This window comes from Cataglyphis hispanica, chromosome 2 (assembly GCF_021464435.1).
Source record: "Cataglyphis hispanica isolate Lineage 1 chromosome 2, ULB_Chis1_1.0, whole genome shotgun sequence".
Taxonomy (NCBI): domain Eukaryota; kingdom Metazoa; phylum Arthropoda; class Insecta; order Hymenoptera; family Formicidae; genus Cataglyphis; species Cataglyphis hispanica.
The window spans coordinates 13856087-13883509 of NC_065955.1; the positions used below are offsets into that span (position 1 = coordinate 13856087).

The 27423-nt window shown below is 32.0% G+C and overlaps 1 protein-coding gene across 1 annotated transcript; it reads right to left on the minus strand.

Moving 5' to 3' along the window:
* Window positions 1-2081: 2081 nt before the first annotated feature.
* Window positions 2082-26966, minus strand: LOC126856842 (paired mesoderm homeobox protein 2A-like). The gene is made up of 3 exons (XM_050605744.1): window positions 26600-26966; window positions 23791-23984; window positions 2082-5134 (listed from the first exon to the last, which is right to left on the minus strand). Exons 1-3 carry the CDS (start codon window positions 26964-26966, stop codon window positions 4736-4738), a joined length of 960 nt encoding a protein of 319 aa, XP_050461701.1. The 3' UTR covers window positions 2082-4735.
* Between the last annotated feature and the right edge of the window lie 457 nt (window positions 26967-27423).

Sequence of the window (27423 nt, forward strand, 5' to 3'; positions counted from 1 at the left end):
AGGGTGTCCGGCGTCAATCGCATCACCCGTTGTATGCAAGTAGAGCAGATAAAACTGAGGAGAAAAGTCCTGTACAATTTTTTTCTATAACGCTTAATAAGAGAGTTATTATTGAATGAAGTTTGGCCAATCATCGCCGATCTTTAGCCAGACGCACGTCAGTGAGGCGCTGTAACAGCTGAGCGCTCACGCACACATGCCAGGCGCGCGGCTCATTGACGTCCGTCCAGCTAAAGATCGGCACTGAATTGTCAGACTTCACTCAACAATAACTCTTTTATTAAGAATTATCGAAAAAAATGGTACAGGACTTTTCTTCTCAATTTTATTTGCTCTATCTGTACACGACCGGTGATGCGATTGAAGCCGGACACCCTGTATATCTAAAGACGTACCATATACATTTCATGCTTATCTAAATTTATCTAAATAATAATACATAATAAAATATATATTAAAATAATACATAAATAAATAATAAATAAATTAAATTAAAAAATTATATAATAAGAGAAAAATAGAGTAGAATAAATGTATATATGTATAAAGACTTAACATTGAATGCAAATATAAAAGAATAATAATATAAATGCTATCATATATATATATGTTATTTGAAATGAATAAAATGCAACATTTAAATGAAATTTATCAGAGATGATTTGAACGGAGAGAGTAAGTATGAATATGGTGTAAAACACTAATTTTATATATTTATAGCAACAACTGTACAAGTTCCAGTTCACACATATCGATAATTACCATTCGTTAATCTTAACAATAATGGCGGGAGCAACGAAGCTGTTCAGAGTTCACGAACGCTTCCTGGCTTGCGGAGATGAGCCTTTTCCCCTCTCGTCGCCGTCGCGTGTAATCGATAATCCGCGTCTTTCCCGGAGACGAGTGAAAATGTGCGGCTCGCTACGCGCCAGTAATACACAGTATTGTAAAAGTGTCTCGTTAAAAAATCACATTCGTTATCGAACTGGGATATGGATTGCCTCGGGACAAGATAAAAATTTCCGTACGTTATTGCCGTTAATCTTCAGAGGGCTCAATACCTTTCTCTGCGAATATGCAAAATATCGTCGCTTTTTGCAGTAATTTCTAAATTTTTAATCGCGTTAATGACTCTAGCGATGAATTCTTGTTTTTTAAACATCCGAATGAATTTAATTAATTTCTGCTAATCACAATCGAGATTTTGATACTTTATGAAATTATTATATTGAAGTACAAGTATTTTTCGTGAAAAATTATAATAGCGCGTGATTATAACAATTTCAAATATTTAATTTAGTTATAATGTTATCAATAGTGACATTCTCTGCTATAATTAATTGTAAGATAAGGTGGCTGGCCCTCTAAAGATTAAGGCGAATTTGACGAAAGTCTCATAAAAGAAAAGAAAAATACTTTTGAGTGAACTATACATACCTTCGTCTTAACTAATGTACATTTATACATCTCACTATAAAATAGATTCAGTCGTAAACTATACATATGCAGAATAAGGTGCGCTCGTTATCGGCGCACGACAAACGAGTCACACCGTCGCCGAAATTGTCCATCGTATATTGTGATAAGACAGGTACCCTCGCTCTTCTTGGTACGAGACATACAGGACGGTATGTATTTATCTTAAGAACTTTCTAAGGAGGAATTTTTCGCCGAATTTCTGCGAATTAACGCGAATTTATCGTCTCTTGCGTTACGACGATTCTCGATATAAGACTTTCTTTTTCTTTTTGTAGGATTGATTAAATTTTTTTTTTTTTTGGTCAAATTGAAGATCAATTAACAAAGCTGCAAAAAAATTCTGCAATAACAATATACACTATCCAAAAAAATAGAGAACATTTTTCATATCCTAAAAATTGAACTATTTTTAAACTGTTGAAACTCGACGAAAGATCATCGTAAGCACAAAATTAAAAAAACATTTTGAAGATTGAAGTTTCAACTTTAACACGTTATTAATAATTTAAAAAACTTTTTTACCTTTCTTGTTCTATACTTTAAAATAGAAGTTATTGTTTTGTTCCTTAAAATTAAAATATTTTTGACACTTAATAAAAAAATTTAATTCAAGTTCCATAAATTATAACATTTTGCCTACAAAATACTTTTGCAAAAATTTTTCTACGATTTTTTTGACCAATGTGTATTTTTTAGAAATGAGAAAATAATAAAATTTTTTAAAATCACTGACAGCGCCTTAAAGTTGAAACTTCAAGCTTCAAAATATTTTTTTATTTTTTTGTCTACGATGATTTTTCGTCGACTATCGACATTATAGAAAAATATAGTTTAGTTTCATAGAACTTGGTAAAAAAATCGTAAGAAATTTTTAAAAAGCATTTTATAGGCAAAATGTTGCAGTTTTTGAACTTGAGTTAAATTTTTTAAAAGAAATTTTTTTTATCAATTTGCAGAGTGTCAAAGATACATAATTTTAAGGAAACAAATTTTAAGGAACAAAACTATGTTCTTTTTTAAAGCACAGAATAAGGAAAATAACAAAATTTTTTTAAATCACTGATAGCATGTTCAAAGTTGAAATTTCAAGCTTCAAAATGTTTTTTTAATTTTGTGTTTACGATTTTTTGTCAAGTTTCAGCGGTTTAAAAATAGCCCAATTTGTAGAGTATAAAAAATGTTTCCTATTTTTTTTAAGTAGTGTATATAGAATTAACGTAATTAATAGCCAGTCAAACTGACAAAATTTTAATTGAATTTGGCTTTAGTTATATCGAATTTTAGATAGTTTGAGAAGATATTTTGAATGTAGCTGGAAAATATTTTGATAAATTTGTAAAAACTCAATCAACTCTAAATTAACAAAAATTAATTAAAAATTAATTAAAACTGATTAATATAAATTAATTTTCAGAAATTCTTTTTTAATTTGGCATAAAATAAATTTTTTCATATATCGAGAATTATTTTTATATCGACACCAAGTAAAATTTCGCTCTTTTCCCTTTTTCTCTATTGATCGCTGTTTTAATGTTTAATCGATCAATTATTCGACAGAATCGTTGTAATTGCATTAAATCAGCGCAAAATACACTCGATATTTGTATCAAGGATTTCACTGTGGAAATATAAGTGTTCTCTGCTACTTGTTACATAATTAATATCGCAGTAGATTCTCGCGACATGATTATAATTTTCAATATTCAAATCAATCTTGGTGAATTAAGTGTTAGTTAAATCCGGTGTGTAACGTCGGCGAGATTAATAGTATTTTTATACATATTATTCTACGCTGTGTTTCTTGTTAATTCTACCTCGGCATTATCGAAGAAAAATAATAGAGATGAGAAGCACATGCCAGAAATGAGAGTTTAACGTCCCTCGAGAATTATAGTGATGCTCTGTAGCGTTTTCATCGCTTCGAATATAAAGCTCAGTTTTCTTCCTTATACATATAATTATAATGAAAAGAGTAAGTAATCGAAAATGACGTAATATATTTAGATTATTTTCAGATTATATCTTATAATTGAATTAACGAAGACAATAATTCTCTATCTAGTAGAATGAATTTATTTCGTTCAAACTTATTGCTTCATTAAATATTTTTCCGGAAAAAGAATTTATTTACAAAAATTAAGGAGATATAAAAATAATAAATTTGCGTGTGCGTAAAGGAAGTGTCTTCTTTTACTTAATTCTTTACTCATAATTTAAAATGTATTACGTTTAAATTAATTTTTTTGTATTTCAAAAATATGGGATTGTTTGCATTTGCACAAGTCAGATATATTTAAAAAAAAATTAATATTCTACAATCTCTTGTTTCGGTTTGATTTCTCGGGAACATTAACATTTATATCTGAAATTGATGCTTTGCAACTCTATTATTCTCTATAATATTAATCAAAATTTGAATCTGATACGAGTTTAAATCCATTCATTTCATTTTATTTTGGATCAGTAGTTTCAATTTCAAACTAGATAGCGATACTTTAAAGCAGCATTTCCCAAGTTATATCTCCTTTTAAAATTACTCTTTGGTACAACATAAATACAATGCAACATCTGTATGAATATGGCAGAAATAATATTTCACATGATATAACTATTATCTACAAATACGCCAACATATTAAGATAATACAAAAAGTTATCAAGGAAATATATATATTAATAATATATTACTCAAATATTTATACACTTATCACAGGAATGCCAAACAAGCATAGCACACTACATTTCCTTGAAATTTGATGTGTCAAAAATTATTTCTTCTCCGGCAAAAATTTAAAAGACAATATCCAATTGGCTTCCTTCTAATGTCTTCATTCTTCGTACAATAATACCAAAATTTATTAAATGATATTTACCTCGACCTTGATTCTAACAGCTCGATTCGCGTCATTCGAATAACGCTCTATATCTCCCGTGCGTCCAAAGCTTGAAATATATCTTAACAGACGCTGCTTCAAAGCAAGCAATCCACATCTGTTTCCCGTTTTCCCGACTGTCTAAGGTATCTCTGTCAAAAATATGTGCGTCCTAATCGAGGTCCTTTGAATATTCAAGGATACCGCGCGTATACGGTTTGGACTATAGCCGATCGATTGCGGGAAACTGGGGCCCGGGAGAAAAAAAAAAAGAAAAAAGACCTCTCCCTGAACACGGTGTCGTTTCCGCGTGTTCGCGAGAATCGAGCGGCTCTTTCTCGTATTTACACCACACGCCGGCCGGGCCGATATGGAGAGACTGATTTAATAGAGATTCGCGGTCTTCAGAGGCAACGGATCGAGGAGGTAGGGCGGCAAGGCCGCCGAGAAGGGCCTGGGACTGCAGGAGCCCCAGGTACCGCTGCCGCCGCCGCTGCTGCGAGCGCTGGGCGAGCCGGTGCCGTCGCCGGTGCCGTCCCCGCTGTGCTTCACGTTCACCAGGCTCTGGTTGGCGATCGGCTTGATCTCGTTCGACGACAGAACGCTGTTCGAGCTACCCGGCGGCGTCGCCGGACTCCTCGGCGAGCGTCCCTCCGCTTTGACAGTGCCGGTGACGGGACTAGACGCGCCGCTGTCGGCCCCGATGCCGCTCTGCGACGTCGACTTTTGCTGGGCCAGTCTTTCCTGCTTGCGAAACTTCGCCCGCCGATTCTGGAACCATACCTGCAACATCGACACGGACGGCCGACCATGTTAGGTCCCTTTCTTCTTAGGTTCTTCCGTCTTGTTCTCCCTCGCGATTAGTCGAAACTGATATAATATTTACTGATAATATTTAAATAATTTAATGTTGTTTACAGATATGAAAATTATCAGAAATGAGAGAGTAATTAGATAATAAATTAATCGTGTGCAAGTATGTTAAAATAAAAATTAATTTTTTTTTTTTAATAATGAGAGAATAATCAGATAAAATTCAAAATAATATCTAATACAATTATGACAATAAATTAATTGTTATTACACAAAAACAATTATTTTAATATAATATAATCACGTATTTTATATATTTTATTAATATATACACAGAATCACTGTCCGATATCGTTACTTTTAAAAGAATTACGTGCAAGTAGGTATGTTAAAATAAAAATTAATTTTTTTTTAAATAATGAGAGGGTAATCAGATAAAAATTCAAAATAATATCTAATACAATTGTCGTGTATCAATAAATTAATCGTTGTTACTTTCACACAAAAAATCATTATTGTTAAAAGGATTATTTAATAAGTATGTTAAAATAAAAATCAGTTTTTTTTAATCAATATTATCTTAAATATTTTTTGCAGTACAAAACGTTTCATGTTATTAAAAAAAGCACATTAAAATATGTGTTACGGAAAAAAACTGATCGATTTTCTTTCACGAATAAAATTCAAATACGGCAATAGCAATAATGATCATCTTCAATACGTAATAAGGCTTTACATATAGGTATTCAAATGCAGATTAATGTTCAATTTAATACTTAATATAGTAGATCAGATATAATTGATGTCAAATAAATAATCTTCTATTCAAAGAATCACAATGAAACCTATATTGAGCATTCAACGAGAATCAAATTTACGCTCTCCGCGAGGGAAAAAAAAATTACAATGACAGGTACAAGTTTTTCTTTCGCGACATGAGACAGAGAGAGAGAGAGAGAGAGAGAGAGAGAGAGAGAGAGAGAATGTCGCGAGAGTCTCCGAGAGTCTCGGACGCTCGTCAGAAAGTGCGTCGGAAAGCGAGCGAGACCGGACGTTCGGCCGGCGCTCGTAATTGGCCCTAGCCGGCCAAATGAAATATTTAACGAATAAAATAAACAGACACCTGCGGTGACCTGCATGTTAAAGTAGCGGATTTATTTGCTTTAGCGTTTATCTGACCGGCGGCGCTGCCGCTCATCCACCACCCTTTTTCCCCCCTTCGACCCTGGCCGCCGACCCCCCCCCCATCCTCTCCATCGCCTCTGTCGCTCTGTCCCCACCCTGTCCCCTCCCTCCCCCTCCCGCCCCTTTGATTCCCTTATACGGTGCAACGATCCCCTTCAATCTTCGTCCCTCCTCGTCACTCTCGCCGAACGCTCGTTTCTCAACGTGCGCGCAACGTGAATCCCACCCCCGGATTTTCCAGGGGCGGCTACGCTCAGGGCTCGTAGGACGTAACTGCTCGAGCTGTCGGTTGGAGCTAGGGGAGATTGCACGGGGGTTGGAAGGGACGCGTGATGGGGGTGGCGGAGGGAGACACCGCGACGGCGGCGATGGGCGGGGAAGGGGGGAGGGAGCGAGGGGCGGCGGGCGGGGGCGCAGGACACCATGATGAACGTGATTGCCCTTTCCGGCTGGCAAACACTGGGGCTATTGGATTTTTATCAGCTGCTGCTGCTGCTGCTGCTGCTGCTGCTGCTGTGTTGCTGCCGGTCGTCGCGCGTGGCGATTTTTCGCGAAATTCGAGTCGTAACTACGCGGCGAACAACGCGAGGTTCTGTTGTATTCGCGCGTTAATTAATCCGAAATTGATTACACCTGGCGTCGCGTTTCTTCGTCATCTATCGTTAAATGAGAGAAAAAGAGGGCGAAGAAATGCGAAGTCAAGTCCGGAAAATAAGCGATATCAATTTATAAACTTTGAAGCGTAAACTTCTTCGAAGGGGGGAGGAATACTGTTTTATAAAATTAACGACGCAGTCGTTTTAAAAGTTTCACGCTACGTATGAGAGGGATGGCATCAATTTTCGTAGCAATTATTTATTCAATACAACAGCATGACTTATTTTTCTGTATACTTTTATACAGAGAAGAATAAGTGCAGAAAATAGAAATTAAAAAGTGGATAAAAATATAAAATAAAAAAAAAATAAATTAAAAAGTAAAGAAACTTAGATTTAATTAATTCTTTGTTAATCAAAAAAAAATACTAAACTAAAAAAATATATTATTAATTTTTTTTTCTTTTTGTGAAATTATCTCGATTGTCGGCTACGTTGAAGCTCGTGGTACATGCCAAAGACAACGCTAATAATTCGTATTTGGCCACGTACCAAACCTCGAGTAGACCGTAGCATGTGTGCCGTTGTTTGCAGAAGTGATGACGACGACGACGACGACGACGACGAGGCGAATTAGGGTGAGAGAGAACGCGCGCCCGGCGCGCGTTCTATAGCGTTAATGTTAAACAAATATACCGCGCCAAAATAAAGTGCAACAAGGCATATCGACAGATGTCCGGCACCTTCTGGATAAATATTTAATCACCTCTTTATACGGCAGCTCTGTGTGGGAATTTCACCCTCCGCCCTTTCCCGATCATGCGTTTCAATACCCGTCGCGCGCGCGAGAGATGCGTCTGTACTTTACTTTATTTTATTTTATCATTTTTTTTTTTTATTAAATGGAAGGGCTTCCAGGATTGCAAGATTATCTTTTTTAAATACAATCATTTTGTTCTTTCATATATCATTCTCTTTGTCATTTTATATGTAAAAATATTGAGTGTAAAAAAAATATATAATTTTTCTCTTAAAAAAACAAACAAGTAAAAAATTGTGCAAATTAAAAACTTGCACATGGCTTCCTCATAATTTTATTTCCTTTTTTTTATAATATCAGTAGTCGTAATTGCAAATCAGAATGATATCAGTTTCCGAGACTCTAAAATAATTTTACCAATCATAATTTAATGATATTCTATTCATATAACATAGTTTAATCTAATATTTAAGAAATTTGCAGAAATTAGGTCATGAACAAACATTTATTGAAAAATTCAAAATTTCATAAAAAATGAATCGTTTCAACAATTCTACTCAAATTCCAACCATGTTTTAATGATACTCTATTAATGTAAAAATATTTAGCCCAATACCTCAAAATTTGATGAAGTTAGAGCAACTTTTTTTTTTAGAAAAAGTCAAAATTCTATAAAAAATGAACTCTTTCATCAATTCTCATTAAAATCAATATCAACCATTCTTTAATGCTAATCTATTAATGTAAAAATATTTAGCCTGATATCTCAAAATTTGTGGAAGTTACAGCATGCACATACATTTATTGAAAAATTCAAAATTTCATAAAAAATAAACTCTTTTATTAATTCTCATCAAATTCAATACCAACCTTCTTTTAATGATATTTTATTCATATAAAAAAATTTAGACAAATATTTCAAAATTTGCGGAAGTTAGAACAATAACACCTTTTTCTTGAAGAATTTAAAATTTTATAAAAAATAAATTCCTTTATCGATCAAAAATTTTAGCTCATTATCTTAAAATTTAGGGGATAATCGAACCACATCCTTTATGCACAAACATACACACATACTCGATATTTTGTAAAAATATATTTTTTTCCGACGTTTTAGAACATTTTAAACACATTGGCATCAAAATTAGAAAGAAAAATTTTCTTACAAAAACAAAACTTCCTCTATGAAGAAGCAAAATGAGTTTAAAATCTCAAAGGTGCCTCTAGTCCTAAAATAAACTCTGATTACATTATATGTTCTCTTGGAAAAAGCAAGAAATTTTTATATATAATACATTTTTTCCATAAAATATTTTAGGATTCATTGAAATAATAATTTTAATTAATTTATATAACACAGTGACTGTGTATGTGTGTATAAATACAATAATATATGCATTGATACACTTTCCTACATTGAGTAGATATTAATTCGCATGGGAAAACACGGTGCGGTTTTCTAGCAACAGCTATTCTTGTGCTTCGATATTGTTTGGTCCCGAGTAAATCCTGTGTTGATGCCGATCAAAGTAAATGTCGAAGCATTAGGAATTCTACAGAAGCACCGCACGATCGTGCAATTTGTGCTACGCTTATCCATCCGGTTCACCCTACATTTAGGCACCGCCGTGATTTTCCCTTCTCGAGCGAGTTAACCGCGGATTTTGCTCGGTTGCCTTCTGACCCCGGCTCGATCCAATTCGGCATCGGCAAAATATATCCTGCAACATAATTATTCCAACTCTCTCCGCCGACATAGCTCGAACATGCATGCAGAGTCTTTTATAAAGAATACAATCCCTTCTTTACGTTATTCTGTATTTTATACAAATAGAATGTAATAAAACTTTTTTAATTTAATTACGAGGATATTGAATAAAGAGGTTTCAGCAAAAAAGGTATACATCAAATTTTTGTTAAAAAAAAATTGATTGCATATTAAATTTCACGGACAATAATATATGCAGAAATCAAAATTTATTTATGTATAAAGTCATCAAATAAATTTTATATGTAATATAATGACGCACAGTTAGAGAAACAATAATATTATTTTTTAACGACTTAGAACAGTTCGTATCAAAACAAAGTAATTTTATTTATAATTACTAAGATATAATTAAAATTATAATTAAGATATATGTAATTAAAATTGAAACTATAATTAAAAAGATATTGATTATATATAGAATTAAGTTCTATAATTAATTTGTAATGGAGTCATTTCGACGATCGTACCAATAAAAGCAAATGTCTCCGTGCTACACAGAGCAAATCGTAATTAAGACTGAGATGGCAGGGTGATGCACCCTAAACTTATTTCCTTAATTGAAAGTCTGGACTGCTGCAGTTTCCGCATACAGTAAAACGAGTACAAGAAAAGCGATTATAATAATTAAATCTGATTAGTTTTGCACATAATTCGCACTTTAATCAAATATATTAATTGCATTTTTAAGATATTAGATTAAATATCTAATTGCAAAACTCTCAATTTACTTTCAAACAAAAATTAATAACACAGTATTTAAAAATTAAAAGAAGAATTTTAAATTAGCCGTAAAATAATCGTCTTTAACAAACTGTTTTTCTCAAAAAATATTTTTTTTTTTTTTTTGCTGAATCTTTTTGCTCTCTTTTTTCTCAATCAAAATAATAATTATTATATAATCTTACATATATATAAAATAATTGCAATTCTAATCACTACAATACGTATAATGTACTAAATAAATAAAAGTTTATGTATTATTAATTTTATATTATTATATATTATTATATTATTATTATTATTTTTTAAAAACAGTCTCTATTTTTAAACAATTATTATATAAATATATATATATATATATATATATATATATATATATATATATATTATATGTATATATTTTTTTATATCTGTATATTTCTCGAAAAAATCTCTAAAAGTCTCCTTTGAAATATTCACGTTATTATTTTATTTATTATTATTTTCCGCTCTTTAATGCTTCAAGATGATCGTACAACAATAAGCATATAATCTGAAAGTACCGTAAGGAAAGCTGCATTTGAGAATGCAATTTGCTTTCTCGAGCATGGCGATATCGGGCGACAATAATCTTGGGACAAGGCGGAGATTGCTGAACACGCGCGAAATGACGTGGCCGCAAAACGTGACGGAATTATTCTTGGCGGCGCGCATCCTGGTCGTTTCGCTCCTCTCTTCTTTCCCGGGCGGGAAAGTCCTCGTTGCGCCGTCGTTCCGCCGCGGATGATACCCAGCAGGACAGTTTTTAATCACTGTAAGTGGATCTACATAGAGCTCGCAATTACCGGCGCACACTCTCTGGCATGGGCCCCTTGTGTATCAGCCCAGCCCCGACACCAGCCGCCAGATCCCGGGCGAATGTTTTCCCCATTTCATCCCTCCGTGCTACCGACTGCAGCAACCCCCTCGGCTCCCGGAATCGTCTCCGGTTCTCAGCCCTGCCATCCCCCCAGTTCGTTCATCCTTCCTATCTCGTTCTCTTTCTCTACTCCCCATCCCTTAAACGTCGCATCCCTCTTCCTTTTACAATAGCTTCTCGTTCTCGGTATTCATCTTTCTTTCTTCCTCACCATCTTGTACTTTTTTGATCTATCTATTTTTATCTCTTTCTCTCCTTCTCTTGAAGTCGTCTCCTTTCCCATTTCGTTTTTTTTCCCCACTTCCTTTGGATTTTTATATTTCTTTTTGTCTCCCTTAAGCTCACCTCTCTTTTCACTGTTCGATTTCTCCCCTTTTCTCCAATTCCTCCTTTCTCAATTTCTGACTTCTCGCTCCCGGCTTCTCGTTCCTTCGAGGATCGAGCTCGCGCTCGCTGCCTGTCTCTGTCTTTCATTCCCGCAAGAGACAAGGGGACGTCTTCTTTCACTTGACGGCGATGTATCCCACCGAGGGATAGAAGAAAATTCACGTTGATTTTTCGACTACGTTGTTCGTATTTTCGAGATCTCAAAATTGCCCTGTCCAACTTTCAACTTGAACGTGGATCTCTCGGATATTCATTTCAAATAGACAATATTTAAGTCGAAGTTCAAACATTGATTAATGAAACAATGAGAAAATATAGAAGTTATTTGCACTAATTCTACTCTCCTCGCAATCCTATTGCTTTTTACGATTAAAAAAATAATATAATATAATAATATATTATAAAAAATAATACAATATACAATGAATAATATATACAATATAATAATGTTATATCATTTTTTTTATTCGTATCATATATTGTTTTAAAATTTATTTTTGTTATATGTACATATATACAAATTGATTTTTAAAATTAAATTTTGTAAGAATTAAAAAAAAAATAATGTATACAATGTTAATAATAATTTTAGAAAATGTTATCCTTTTTTTTATTTTTGCACGAGTGAACTTAAGAATGTTTCGTACCTATTTTTGAAATATTAGAAATTTAACTAAAATTGTACAGAATGTTCTTACATATGTTTAGAAACTTATTAAGAAATCCTGATTCACTGAAGCGATCAAAAGTTATGAGGATTTTAATTTGTAGAAAAATATTATCTGCCTCTTTCTCTTTTTCTGCAAATACTCGTTTTTCATTGTTTTTTGCAGTTGATTTCAGGGGATATTCACGATCAAAAGTTTTTGCCACATATTAGGAAAAATATTGATTACAACTATTCTTTTACGTTAATATTTCTCCCTGTTAATTCTTTGAATCTTTAAGTATTATCTGTAGAACGATTGCTTATTTTCCTTTTCATTTAAGTGATATGTGTCATATCAAAATATTAACAAAAGCATGAAAATTTCGTAGACTGTTCTACTATTTCTTCTGAATATTTGTGCAAAAACTGAGCACAATTCTCTTAACGGTTTGGAAATTATTTTGGAAGTTTAAAGTTACTATTGATTCTTATGGAAAATCGCGTATTGTAGCACTTATTAACAAATTTGATAAGGAAAAAATATTACCACTGAAATAAAAATTTTTACATATATTAAAAAAAACTGTAATAAATATTTATGCAAAACTTGATTTAGATCCACTTATTCGTTTAAAAGTTATTTACTAAAAATTGTAAAAAAATATTATCTGTCTCTTTCTTTCTTCCTGCAAATTACTCGTTATCATTTCTTGCAATTGATTTCAGGTTTCAGTATTCATGATCAAAAGTTTTTGCCACAAATTAGAAAAAATATTATTTACAACTATTTTCTTTTACAAAGACATCAAAATTCATATTATTTTGTGATACTTTAATTCTTTTCATAATCCAAATTTATTTTTTTGATTTTTCAAACAGTATAAATGTAAGAAATATACAGGGTGTCCTAAAAATTTTGACACACCCGAAGTGTGAAGGTAGATTGGGCTAAACTGAGTCGAAAAGTCTTACACCATTTTGCAAAATTCGCAATAGTTTTTGCGTTATTAATTAAAATATGTGAGCTAATGAGCGCGTTGGAAAGCAGTAGGCCGATATCGGCAGGCATGTACGACGAATTACTTGTACACCCTATATTTTTTAAAAATTTTGACAGTTTTTTGCACATGCAAAACATCCTTAATCGCGTGCAGAGAAAAGCAACGCCGTAAACCGACTTGACTTTGCAATTTGAATCCTTTGAACATTTTGTTATACGCAAAAATCAACAATTAAATAATTGAATAATAAATAATCGATAAATAATAAATATCATCAAATAAATAATATTTATTGATTAATACTAGTAATATCATACTGTTCAGCTAAATTATCCGCATCTATAACAAAATTCTATATCGGAATTAATAATATTTATCGATACATTTAATATTGTATTTTTCGAACATCCAAATGTGTGCAAATTATATATAATAAATATTATTTTCGATAATCAATTATTATTCGTAGACATGCAAATACTTGCAAAAACGCAATCTTCTGATAAACGAATATATTTATCTTGTATGCAGATATAAAAGTAGTAGAAAAAAAATTTTTCATAATACGACAAATATATTATCTATGAAAAAAAAAGAAAAAAAAAAAAATACAGCTGATCTTTTCAAAAACTCATATTTTTCGCTTATTTCGCATCGATCTGTATATACATGGATGAATATTAATCTCGTTAGCGGCGAAAAATCGCGACTTCGATCGCCTGTCCCACATTGGAATGCTATTGTCGCCCCTCTGTCCCCCTTCGCAACATTACACTCCGCACATTGACATCCCAATCTAGAAAAAGAAAGGGAGGGGACAGAGAGAGAGAGAGAGAGAGAGAGAGAGAGAGAGAGAGAGAGAGAGAGAGAGGGAGGGAGAAAGAGAACAGGTTTGCACCGTATTATGCACAGCTCCGCTGCTCTACTACGTTAATGGAATTGTAATTCATACTGAGTGACATGTGACTCAGAGCAACAAAACGTGCCGCCACGCGACACGCCGAAGCGTTCGTAGTCAATGGGACGTGGGATGTAACGATGTAAGTATAAAGTATCATTCACACATGAGGCTCATCACGCGCAATGTAGTGGAACAAATGCAAAATTCTTAGCTAATCATAATCTAATTCGTATAAATCTGATTTTTTATTTTAGATAGAGATTCATAAATTTTGTGCCAAAAGCGATACATATATCTCACATGTGTGTAAAGTTATAATCCAATCAACGATGTAGTCAATGTAAATATGCATTTACCAATTTGTTATTATTTTATTCTATAACTACGGTGATTATGAATACTTGTAAGGCAAATATTACAAGAGAAGACAAAGAAAAAGTTGCAAAGCTAATTTCCATCAATTTTTATATTTCAGTTTTATATTTTAATACTAAAATAATTTTTTGAAAAAAATTAAATAATAATTTCTTTTTTTAAATTATGTAAAATATTTACAAAACTAAAATACTTTATTTTATTATTTTTTTATCTATTACATGTTAAGATATATTTGTTCTTTTTATATATAAGAACTATTCAACTATTTTTGTATTTTTTATAATCTCGTAAAAGATATATGGCACTTTTGATTATATTTGGTACATTACATTATGATTGCAACGAGACAAGGCTTATTGTCACGTGAACAGATCTTACATTAAATCGATGGAAAACGAGTAATCAGAAACTCTTCGTCCCTTTACGCGCGGTTTATGTTGTGTGGCATCGGTCCAATCGAAAAGAGATGTGGGTCAACGTTGATTAATTTCGTGTCACGCTCATTGCGGCGCAAAAGATGAAAACGTGATGCAGAATCCTTAAGTATATAATTCAATCACTGAATGACTCATGACTGTCTCATCGAAGACAGATGAACCGAGGAGACAAAGATCATCGTTCTTAAGAAAGTTTGCATAATTAGATCAAAAGCGTAGAGATTCGAGATCATTCACACAGTCAAGGTGAATATTTTTAATAAGCAATTGTCACAAGCAATTATTGATAAACGCCCAATTGGGCGATCGTTATCAAGCCACAAATGATGCTTTAATTAAATGCTTGGAACAAAGAAATAACATCTTGCAATTTTAAAAGTGAAATTATGGAATATGACATTAATTTTTTTATAATCTCTATTAAATAATATAATAATTATGGTGTAGAATATCTTTGAACGTATAAAAATAACGTTTTATGTCTCTCTCTTTCCTTTTTGCTTCCTCATAGAGGAAGCTTCGTTTTTGTGGAAAAATTTTTTTTTTCTAATTTTGATGCCAATGTGTTTAGAATGTTTTAAAACGTCGAGAAAACATATTCTTACAAAATGTCGAGTATGTGTGTATGTATATTTGTATGTGCACCAAAAGACGTGGTTCGATTATCTGCCCTAAATTTTAAGATAATGAGCTAAAATTTTTGATATGAATAAAGTATCATTCAAGATTGATTGGTATTGTACTTGGCTAGGATCAATAAAGGGATTTATTTTTTATAAAATTTTAAATTCTTCAAAAAAAGGTATTATTGTTCTAACTTCCGCAAATTTTGAGATATTTGTCTAAATTTTTTTTATATGAAAAGAATATCATTAAAGGATGGCTGGTATTGAATTTGATGAGAATTGGTGAAAGGATTTATTTTATAAAATTTTGAATTTTTCAATAAATGTCTGTGCACGTTTTAACTTCCACAAATTTTGAGATATCGGGTTAAATATTTTTACATGAATAGGATATCATTAAAGAATGATTGATATTGAATTTGATGAGAATTGATGAAAGGATTTATTTTTCATAAAATTTTGAATTTTTCAATAAATGTCTGTGCACGCTTTAACTTTCACAAATTTTGAAATATTGGGCTAATTATTTTTACATGAGTAAAATATCATTGAAAGATAATTGTTATTGAATTTGATGAGAATTAATAAAAGAGTTCATTTTTATAAAATTTGAATTTTTCTAAAAAAGATGTGGTTGCTCTAGTTCACAAATTTTGAAATATTGGGCTAATTATTTTTACATGAAACATTTTTATTGATATTATGAAGGGGAGAAAATAAAATTATGAGGAGGCAATGTGCAAATTCCTAATTTGCACAATTTTTTACTTGTTTTAAGTTATTAAAAGGATAAAGAAAATCTGAAACAATTTATTAGAAACAATTATCAGGATCTTCATTCTTATCTATAGATGAATGAATATATAAATATATATTTTCTGCTTCATATGTTTAATATGATTATATAAAAGAGATGAGTAATCGCAGTAACCAGAGAAAAATTAAATACAAAATATACAACATATATCAAATTGTCTCATCGCGGACACAAGTTTTACTAGGGAAATGGTTTCGAGTATCGTGATCGATCAAATTCACTTCAATATTCCTCTGGAACGAGCGGTATTATCAACAATTGTCAAAACGAATAACATGTTTTTTACATGCATTTTCGTTCAAAAACTGGTATTGACAGTGCGAGTAATAATCTCGACGAAAGACATCACTTTAGTGTTGCACACGTGGATCGTATGCAGAGCTGATTTATCAATATTGCATAATGAAGGGCATTAATGTCATCAATAATTGACGCCAATCTGAGTGAGATCAAATATGGGTAAAGTTGTTTCTAACAATAATATCCTAACTAGCTCTTATTATATTTATCTTAACATAAATATATCCTGTTCTTTATTCAAAATATATGTATGACACGATTATTTTTATGACAAAATATATATTTTAAATTCTATATTTTTACAACAAATAAACATATTTATACAAATGTTTTATTTTTAAGAAATATTCAATCAAATCTTAAAAAGCAATAAAATTATAAATCTTTCGAGTTATCAAATTATATAGATAATAAATAAAAATATAAAGAAAATATAAAATAGTGTAGATATTAGAGATTTAAGTTCCTCTTTTCTGAGACACGATAAAAAATATTATAAAAACATAAATTATTTTTATTTCTTGTGTTTTTTCTCTTTTTTTTCTCTTTAGCATTATTTCGTAAACTATCTAAAAGTTTTTATACACGTTTTTCAGACATTTGTACACATCATATGGCGTTAGAGCGATTTATATCACATTCCGTAGGAATATCTCAGAATTTGCCTTTATCGCAGTGTGATATCTTTTACGATCATTCAATTCTTGCCAATATTTTGCTCTGTTCGTCCAAAGTGCCATTCTTACGGAAACATTCTCTTCGCCGTTTTGGGTACCGTGAACGAGCAGTCGATCTCGCGCGCGACTATCAAATTATAGCCGGTGGATACGCGGTGCATAATGCAGCGGATAATGTTACAAATTCAATCATCTTTCGGGTATTTTTATCAACGTCAGCCGCGCCAACGACGAGCGACGGGATATTTCTACGCGATGTTACACGCGCACGTCGAGAGAATCTCGACTATCAATAGCACGCTGACTTAGTTATGCGCCCCTACCTAGAGCACCTTGCCAAGTAGAACTCTGATATCCGTTAGAGCCTGCTTCTGTTGTTGCAGGGTAATCCGATCCAGCACATTTTACCTCTTCTTAAGGTGTGTCGACTTACCGTGTTTCACGCCATAATCGCGCCCGATCAAATCCGTTTTGCGTTTTTCCATAAATTTAATATCTCAATTTGACAGAGTTTGCTCGAAGTAAACCGACACGAGATCGATGATGATTAACGGAAGTGAGAAAATAATAATAAACATTGCTCAAATTTAGCGGATGCATCAAGAATATCGTGTCAAGATGATACTTTGTAATATATTCTTGATCATTGGATTTTTATTGAAGTCATAAGATGTATTGGATAAAACATAAATTCAATAATCATAATATATTAACATATATGTGAAATGCGATGGCGTGTATCTTGTGTTTTATACGTAATATAAATTCAAGATAACTAACTGTAATTATTAGATAAAAGAAATGAGAAATTTAACACTCTTACAAAAGCAATATATCTATAGCTTTCATTTTATGTTCAACAAACATTATTATTGTTATTATATTTTTTCTAGAATTCTCATGTTTCAACCAGCAATAAAATTAAGATGTACTTTAAGGATGTTTTGGATGTACAATAGCAGCAAAAAAACTGTCAAAAATTTAAAAAAAAATATATTTCTTACGTTTATACTGTTTGAAAAATGAAATAAATAAATCCGGATTATGAAAAGAATTAAAGTATCACAAAATAAGAATTTGACGTCTTCGTAAAAGAAAATAGTTGTAATTAATATTTTTCCTAATTTATGGCAAAAACTTTTGATCGTAAATACTTTCCTCAATCAACTACAAAAAATAATTAAAAACGAGTAATTTGCAGGAAGAAAGAAAAGAGACAGATAATATTTTTCTACAATTTTTAATAAATAATTTTTAAACGAATAAGTGGATTTAAATCAAGTTTTGCACAAATATTTATTAAAATTTTCTTAATATATGTGAAAATATTTATTTCATTGGTAATATTTTTTCCTTGTCAAATTTGTCAGTAAGTGCTACAATACGCGATTTTCCATAAGAATCAATAGTAACTTTAAACTCCCAAAATAATTTCCAAACCGTTAAGAGAATTGTGCTCAGTTTTTGCACAAATATTCAGAAAAAAATAGTAGAACAGTCTACGAAATTTTCATGCTTTTATTAATATTTTGATATGACATATATATCCTTAAATGAGAAGAAAAATAAGCAATTGTTCTACAGATTATACTTCAAAGAATTTTATATTTTAATATCTCATAATAAGATATTTAATATATATCGAAAGAACGATAAAGATAATCATTGTAGCCGATTAGATTATATTATAAATTAAATATAAAGAGAAGGAGAAATAAAAGATTAGATATAATGCTTAAGAAAAAAGATGGCAAACGCATATCTCTCTCCATACGTATAACTTAATTTATATTTCCCACTAGAGATAAAATGAAAAAAGTAAGATAGGGAGATAATAATGGCAACCGATTAGGAAGTATCTTAAATAAGATACGGGGAAAAGAAGAAATAATGGTAGATAATGTTCAAGGAAAAGAGTTATAACGGAAACATTCCTCTGTGTAATTTAATTTATACTTCCCGCTAAGAGAGTGAAACTATAGATAGTGAGAGAAAATAGGGGTAGTAATGGTAGCCGATTAGGAAGCATCCTGGAGACAGGATGTGCAGGAGGGGCGAATGTGGAGGAAGCCAATGACTCTCACGACGCGAGAGGGAGAAAATTTTATCGAGCAGCCGCCATCGACGAGATAGAGGACTGAGAGGGATGGAAAGCAGCAAGACCGAGGGGATGAATCGGAGGGTTGGAAGACATCCGGGCAGGCGGGGAGGGAGGCGGCGAGGGGGGGGGGGAGGAAGCCGTAGGGTAACTCGCGCGGTAGCGAACGAACGAATCACGAGTGAAGGGATGAGGGAAACTCTTGAGGGACCGTACGTCCTGTCAGGACAGGAGGAGGGCAAAGTCGAGCAGACAAAGGACTTACCCCACCGCGGGAGGATAAACCTCGCCAGAGATGGCGGTCGCGCCGCGAACCCGCAAACTACTAGAGTATTAATAGTTATCTCGCGCTTCATTATCGCGCGGTCCTCGCTCATGATATGCGAACATGCGCGCGTCCGATATAAAGTGCAATGAAATACAAAAAAGCGGCCATTATAAAGAGTTAAAGTAAAAATGCCTCTTTAAAGATGCCCCCCTGTTCATATTATTATCTTGATATTATTATCACAAATTTTACTTAGATAAATTAAATTAAAAGAAAGATTTTTCTATGATATCCTACAGAAAAAGAGAGGAACTTGGAACTAAATTATTATAGATAATTCTCTTATATACTTTACCGTTCGATATTTCTGATATATCTCTTGTATGTTAATTTAAGAAAATAATTACTACACGCCTTCATATTATATGTATTATAAGTAAACATTTAAAAGCAAATTTATTGATTGTTTTTGAAAAAATAAATGTTCTTTCCATTAATCTTTACCTTTTATTGTACAGAATACTTTATATATTTATTAACAGAGAGTTGTAAAAATGCATCTTTGAAGGTCTCTGTTCACATTATTACTTTAATCACAAATTTTATATAAAAATAAATTAATTTAAATTAAAAAAAAAAAATTATCCATCCTGTAGAAAAGAGAGAAACTTGGAACTAAACTATTAATTAGATTAGATTAATTTTCTTATATTTCTCGCAACTCGATATTTCTTATATATCTCTTATATATTGTTAATTAAAAAAATAATTACACACATTCAAATTATATGTATTATAAGTAAACATTTAAGAACAAATTTACTGAATGTTTTTAAGGATGTTCTGGATGTACAATAGTAACAAAAAATTGTCAAAATTAAAAAGAAAACATGTTTCTTACGTGTTTAAAAAATCAAAAAAATAAATCCGGGTTATGAAAAGAATTAAAGTATCACAAAATAATATGGATTTTGACGTCTTCGTAAAAGAAAATAGTTGTAATTAATATTTTTCCTAATTTGTGGCAAAAATTTTTGATCGTGAATACCTTCTAAAATCAACTGCAAAAAACAATGAAAAACGAGTAATTTGCAGAAAGAGAGAAAGAGACAGATAATATTTTTCTACAATTTTTTGTAAATAACTTTTAAACGAATTAGTGGATCTAAATCAAGTTTTGCACAAATATTTATTAGAATTTCCTTAATATATGTGGAAATTTTTATCTCATTGGTAATATTTTTTCCTTGTCAAATTTGTCAATAAGTACTACAATAGGCGATTTTCCACAAGAATCAATAGTAACTTTAAATTTAAATAATTTCCAAACCGTTAAGAGAATTCTGCTCAGTTTTTGCACAAATATTCAAAAGAAATAGTAGAACAATCTATGAAATTTTAATGCTTTTGTTAGTATTTCAATATATGATACATACATCCTTAAAGAAATAAATGTTCTTTGCTCTATCATTAATCTTCTTCTTTTATTTTTATGATATAAAATATTTTATATATTTATTAACAGAGAACTAATAAAATTTTTATAGTGTCCAGGCAATTGTAATTAGAAAATATTGCATTTTATTTTTCCAAGTAAAAATTAAAATAAAAATAATTAATTATATCATGTAAATTTATTATGGCATTAATAAAAAAAAAATTCAATCCACGCAAGTATGAGAAAAGAAAGAAGATCACAAAGATTATAAGTGGAAAAAGAGAAAGCAAATACTTAATATAAAAAAGATTTAAATAGATTCAAGAAGAGACTATTTGTGAAGAGATTTGAAAAAGCGTGTGTAAATATCATATGAATGGACAAATAAAAAAATATGTAAAAATAAAGAACACATGTTTTATGTCAAATATCAACGTTCTAGAAATAGCTTTCCTTCACTTTCTCAAGATAGATTGAAAAGTTTATTTCCATTTAAAAAGTTTAAAGACATACTAGATTCGAATATATAGATAAATCAAATTGTATATATATATATATGATATCAATGATCATGTTTTTATTATAAATTCTATTATAAATTTGTATTATAAATTAATAATTCTTATACGCTTTCTCTCTTTTCCTCTCTCTAAAATAATAGCTAATAACTCTGATAGACAAATATAATAAAATATTTATAAATATTAATTTTCTTATTAGATCGATAAGAATTACATAGAAGAGATATTATTAAGTTCAATCGAAATATATTATGAAGATATATTATGCATACAATCAAAATTCTCAGATTCGCGTACTCTGATCAAAACAGTATCAATCATGAACATGAAGGCTGTGGGGTCAAGGGGTTAACGGCAGCTTAAGTAACTAGCGTCGCCAAAATAATCACGCGCATCTTGCAAAAGTGGATTATACATGTCGGAATATCAAGTTGTCGACGCAAATAGCGAGCGATTTGGTTCCATGGTCTTCGACTCGCCATCTTCGCCGTGTAATAATATCGCGATCGTCGATGGCGAATGTTATATTAATCCGCGCCTACGTCTCGCAGATGAGATTAAATTTATTGCACCCTTCTCTCTCCAAGCTCGAAGCCAATGAAATCGTTCGCGATCCTCGCTCGCACCGGATAATCTGAATGAGATTCGGCGAGAAGGTACTTCGGCGGCGTTAAGTGATGCACGTCAGTCGGGAAGTTTAACTTTAGGACCCGTTAGTGTCTGGAGAGCTCTCTAATCGCGTTACCGTCCATGTACCTCACCTCACCTGTCCTACCCACGACACCTGCGTCCTCGCGCGAGCAGGTGACGCGTACGAGAGGCAGGGAAATCGACGAGGAAGCTGTGACAAGTAGCTTCCTTAACGCGCTCACAAGATCATGTAAATTTGTTTTGCATAGAGAATAATTTTCTCTGCAGAAAGTTCGACAAGAATAGTAACTATTTTGTCACAAATAATCTTTAGATTGTATAATATCGAATATTGGCCCATAAATTGAAAATAAATAATAATAATATAATAAAGAAATAACAAAGTTTGATATCTTATGCAAATTATAATTTAATAAATTTTAATTTGGATTTAATATAATATTTATACCTACACTTTCATTATATGTTTAATGTGTTAAATTATAGTTGTACGATTTTGTTTTTTATTTTTAAATATTGGTACAAATAATATTTAAACAAGCATGTTTAATAGTCAATGTTAATATTAAAAAAATTGATAAAAATTTTTAATTTTTAAGCAAATTGTTGCAAAAAAATTTAAAAAAATCAAATTTTTCAAAAAAGAACAGGATTTAAATATTGTTTTAGTAGTTTGAAAAAAAAAGAATTACTAAAATTAGAGCAAAAATATTAAAAAGATACATTTTTAGCGATAATCCCAAAATGACGTAAATCGAATCGTGTAAAAAGATAACAAGTTTTATGGACTCGGTTGTTACAAGAAAATTTACCATGTTTATCTCTTTTAAACAACTGTAATTTCGCGGACAATTACCCTCATACATAAAAGATACATCTCAATTTGCAATCCCGAATTGCGCTGTGATCGAATTCCCGAGAATTAGCATGTAAATAAAATTGTGTAAAACAAGAGGGATTGTTTTACAAAAAAAAAATCATCATACCGTTTAATATGATATTTTCTCTCATCGGTGGCGATACAAAATTTTGAAAATTATTAAAAAAAAAAAAAATTAAATCGTAATTTTGCGTAGGGGGAACGATTTTTACAATAATATTTGTACTATTCCTAAGTCGTTCATCTTTCGTTCATGATAATCCGTCAAGTATTAGACAGCATAATCCATCAGCTCGCGACCTGTAGGTAGCCGTGAAAACGAAAATGGAGTCTGTAATGTAATTACACTACACTCCTTCGGCTAACTCACCCTTAACTTTCCGCCAACAGCCCTCTCTTTGTTCGAATAAAGCAAACTGCGCAATGTACAATACAAAATTATACCGAAAAAAAAGGACGTACTACTTTTACAATTTAATTGTGATAGACTATATACTCAATTCGCATTGATTACATTTAATTTATTGTGCTGTTAATTAATATTGTTGAATTTTCACAAGAAAACCTCACGTTTTTCTTATATCCGAAAGAACTTGAATTAATGTAGAATTTAATGTGGAATTTCACATGAAAAGAATTAATCGCGCAAAACGAAAAATGCACTTACTTGCACTCTGGCTTCCGTCAGATCGATTTTCATAGCGATTTCTTCTCTGGTGTAGATGTCTGGATAATGCGTCTCCTGGAATGCACGCTCCAGTTCTTTCAGCTGGGCTGACGTAAATGTTGTTCGTATCCGACGTTGTTTCCTCTTCTCCGCGAGGCCATCATGCCCTGAATAAGCTTTATATCCCAAACCACCTGAAATTAAAAGTATGCAAAACGTTAATAAAGATAGAAATAGGCGATTGCGTTATGATAATAACGTGTGCAATCTTGGAAGTATGATACTTTATTTGCAATACAATAGTAACAATAATAATGCAATAATAATTGTAATGCGCAAAATATGACTTTAGAACATAATCTTTATCTCAATTGTAATTTAATGATAAATATTCATAATATAATTTAGATGATAAATATTAGAAGACATTATGTGTGTATAACACACTTTTTTTATTACAATCCACGCATTTTTGTTTCAAAAGAGAAAGACACACATATGTATATTTATGTATTTTTGTTTTATATTAAATATTAAAAATAAATATTAAATTAAATATTAAATATTACATTAATATTAATTATTACATTGAATATTAAATATTACATTAATATTACATTAATTTAAAAAAAAATAAATATTAAATTAATTCAAAAAGAATTAAATATTAAGTATTAAATTAATTAAAAAAAAAATTACATCAAAATATTAAAACTTTATTCCTTTAGAGATAAACAATTTAATTTCTAAAATCCATTAAATAATTATATCCCTAAAAGATTTTTACTTTGCACAACTAATGTCATCTCCGAGATCCTTATGACTATTTCGTTCCGGTGGCTATTTATAACTTTCAGTTCCTCTATCAAACATTAATCTAAGTGTGAAGCAGGCACTATGTTGCATAATCTATTTGTATGACATTCTTGCGCGTATACCATGTCGAAACAACACATGTGATGTTAAATTCAATCGGGATCAATTATCAACTAGAGCGGAGGGAGCTTAGCTCCCTGCTCGTATGTGACATGTTTAGCCCCTTCTAAATCGCCGGAACAAACACAACAAAGCATCGCACATTCATAGCCCGACGGATTGACGCGAGAATAAAGGAGCTCTTGTTAAGACATGGTAGTCAAACGTTACAAATGCAATATTATTTATTTATTATGTTGTATTAATATATATATATATATATAATATGTGATAATATATTAATATATAATACAGACGATATTACTTATTAACTATTTGTTGATTTGAGTCATTGGGAATAACAAAGAAAAATCTTAAGTCAAAAGAGATTAAATTTTCCAATATAAATATATGTGATATATAAATTATATTTTGTCCAAATATCTAACAGGTATATGCTCTGTATAATTGAAAGCGATTTTTAATTACAAATAATTTTTTGACATAATTGTAATGATAAAAGTTTCTTGATATTTTATTATGACATTTTTCCCAATTAATGTAAAAATTTCTAGCGTACATATCACTGTCATTAGATGCAACAAAAATACCTCTGTCGCTTTTCGTGAATAATTATATGAGGAATAAAATATTCTTCTTCAAATTTAAGTGAGTCTGATAATGTAAACATCAAGAATCCTATTCTTCTGCTAGACATAACATTTTAATAACAAATCTTAAAAATTTTTTAAAATTAATTTTTTCTTAAAAAAAAACGGGAATATTACAATTTTATTTTTAACAATAAATCTTAAAATTTTTTTTAAATTAATTTTTTCTTAAAAAAAAAACGAGAATATTACAATTTTATTTTTAACAATAAATACATAAATGAATGTCAAATTGAAAATTTAATAAAATAAAGTTTTCTTAAAATTGAATAAAAAATAAAACTTGAATATGCATTTGCATAGAGGCAGATCTTACTAAATCTTTAATTTCAATTGCTCGTAATTCAAGATCGATATCTTATTAAAGAAAAATCGATTCCAAATTCGAGCAAAGAATGTGCGATTGAAATTTGATGCGACAGTATGACTCCACAAAAAAATATATTAAATTATAAAGATTTGATAAAACCCAAAACATGGGTCATGATTCTAATTAAGGATGTGCTGGTTGTACAATAGTAGCAAAAAATTGTCAAAATTAAAAAGGAAACATGTTTCTTACGTGTTTAAAAAATCAAAAAAATAAATCCGGGTTATGAAAAGAATTAAAGTATCACAAAATAATATGGATTTTGACGTCTTCGTAAAAGAAAATAGTTGTAATTAATATTTTTCCTAATTTATGGCAAAAACTTTTGATTGTGAATATCCTCTGAAATCAACTGCAAAAAATGAAAAACCAGTAATTTGCAGAAAGAAAAAAAGAGACAGATAATATTTCTCTACAATTTTTAGTAAATAACTTTTAAACGAATTAGTGGATCTAAATCAAGTTTTGCACAAATATTTATTAGAATTTCCTTAATATATGAGAAAATTTTTATATCATTGATAATATTTTTTCTTTGTCAAATTTGTCAATGAGTGCTACAATAGGCGATTTTCCATAAGAATCAATAGTAACTTTAAATTTAAATAACTTCCAAATCGTTAAGAGAATTGTGCTTAGTTTTTGCACAAATATTCAAAAGAAATAGTAAAACAATCTATGAAATTTTAATGCTTTTGTTAGTATTTCGATATATGTCACATACATCCTTAAATATCTCGTCATAATTCACAAAAAAAAAAAAAAAAATGACACTCAAAAGTGCGCCGGGCAAACGGGGATGATGGAGCATTCGAAAGAGAGCTACGCTAATCCGCGCGAAGCGATCACTCACTCTGGAGATTGATGGCCGACGGGAAGATGGAGGCGGCGTGCCGGTGAACTTCTTGGGACCTGGCGGCCATTACGGAGCATGGGGTTGAGTGGGCCCCGTGGTGCGCGTGGGTGTGGGAGTGCGCGGTATGATGGGCCGTAAGCGGCGTGCCGGCGGCCGCGGCCGCGGCGCCGGCGGCGGCCGCCGCGTTACCGGGATAGCCGGCGGCCCGTGCCGCGGTGTAGCGATAAGCCGCCTGGCTCATCTGCGAGCACGAGCTCAGGTCGCCGTAGCTGCATTGCATCTCGCCGGCGGCCAGGGCGCAGCTGGACGCCTCGAAGCCGGCGGCCGCCGCGGCCGCGGCCTGGTTCAGATACGAGTAGTCCATGATGCCCCGGCTGCGAGTAATAAATCCCACTTGACGTTTCTCAGGTGACACTTGCTCCCTTCCGTGCCCTCGGATAATCGGTAAAAGGGATCCGCGCGAAACGACTCCTCGACGACGCGCACTTGGATGGATCGGTGTCTATTGCATTTGACGATGCGTCCGGAGATAAGGGGATAATGTGTCTCTCCTCGTGTAAACTTGATGGAAAAAAGAAAAAAAGAAATGAAGGAGACACTCGTTGCGAGGTCTACGCGCGAATATAGCCGCACGCGGCTTATCCGGGCCCGTTGACACGCGCGTTCCTGGGCCCGCGCTCGGTCCGCGGGTATAAGTCCCGGGTAGACGCCGTGGGTAGAAGCGGCACGCCGCTCTCTTGTCGGCGACGCTTCAGCGAGACCGGGAACCGGGCCGGGGGCCGCCGGCTAGGCTCCTCGATAGCGGCTTATGACGCGTAATC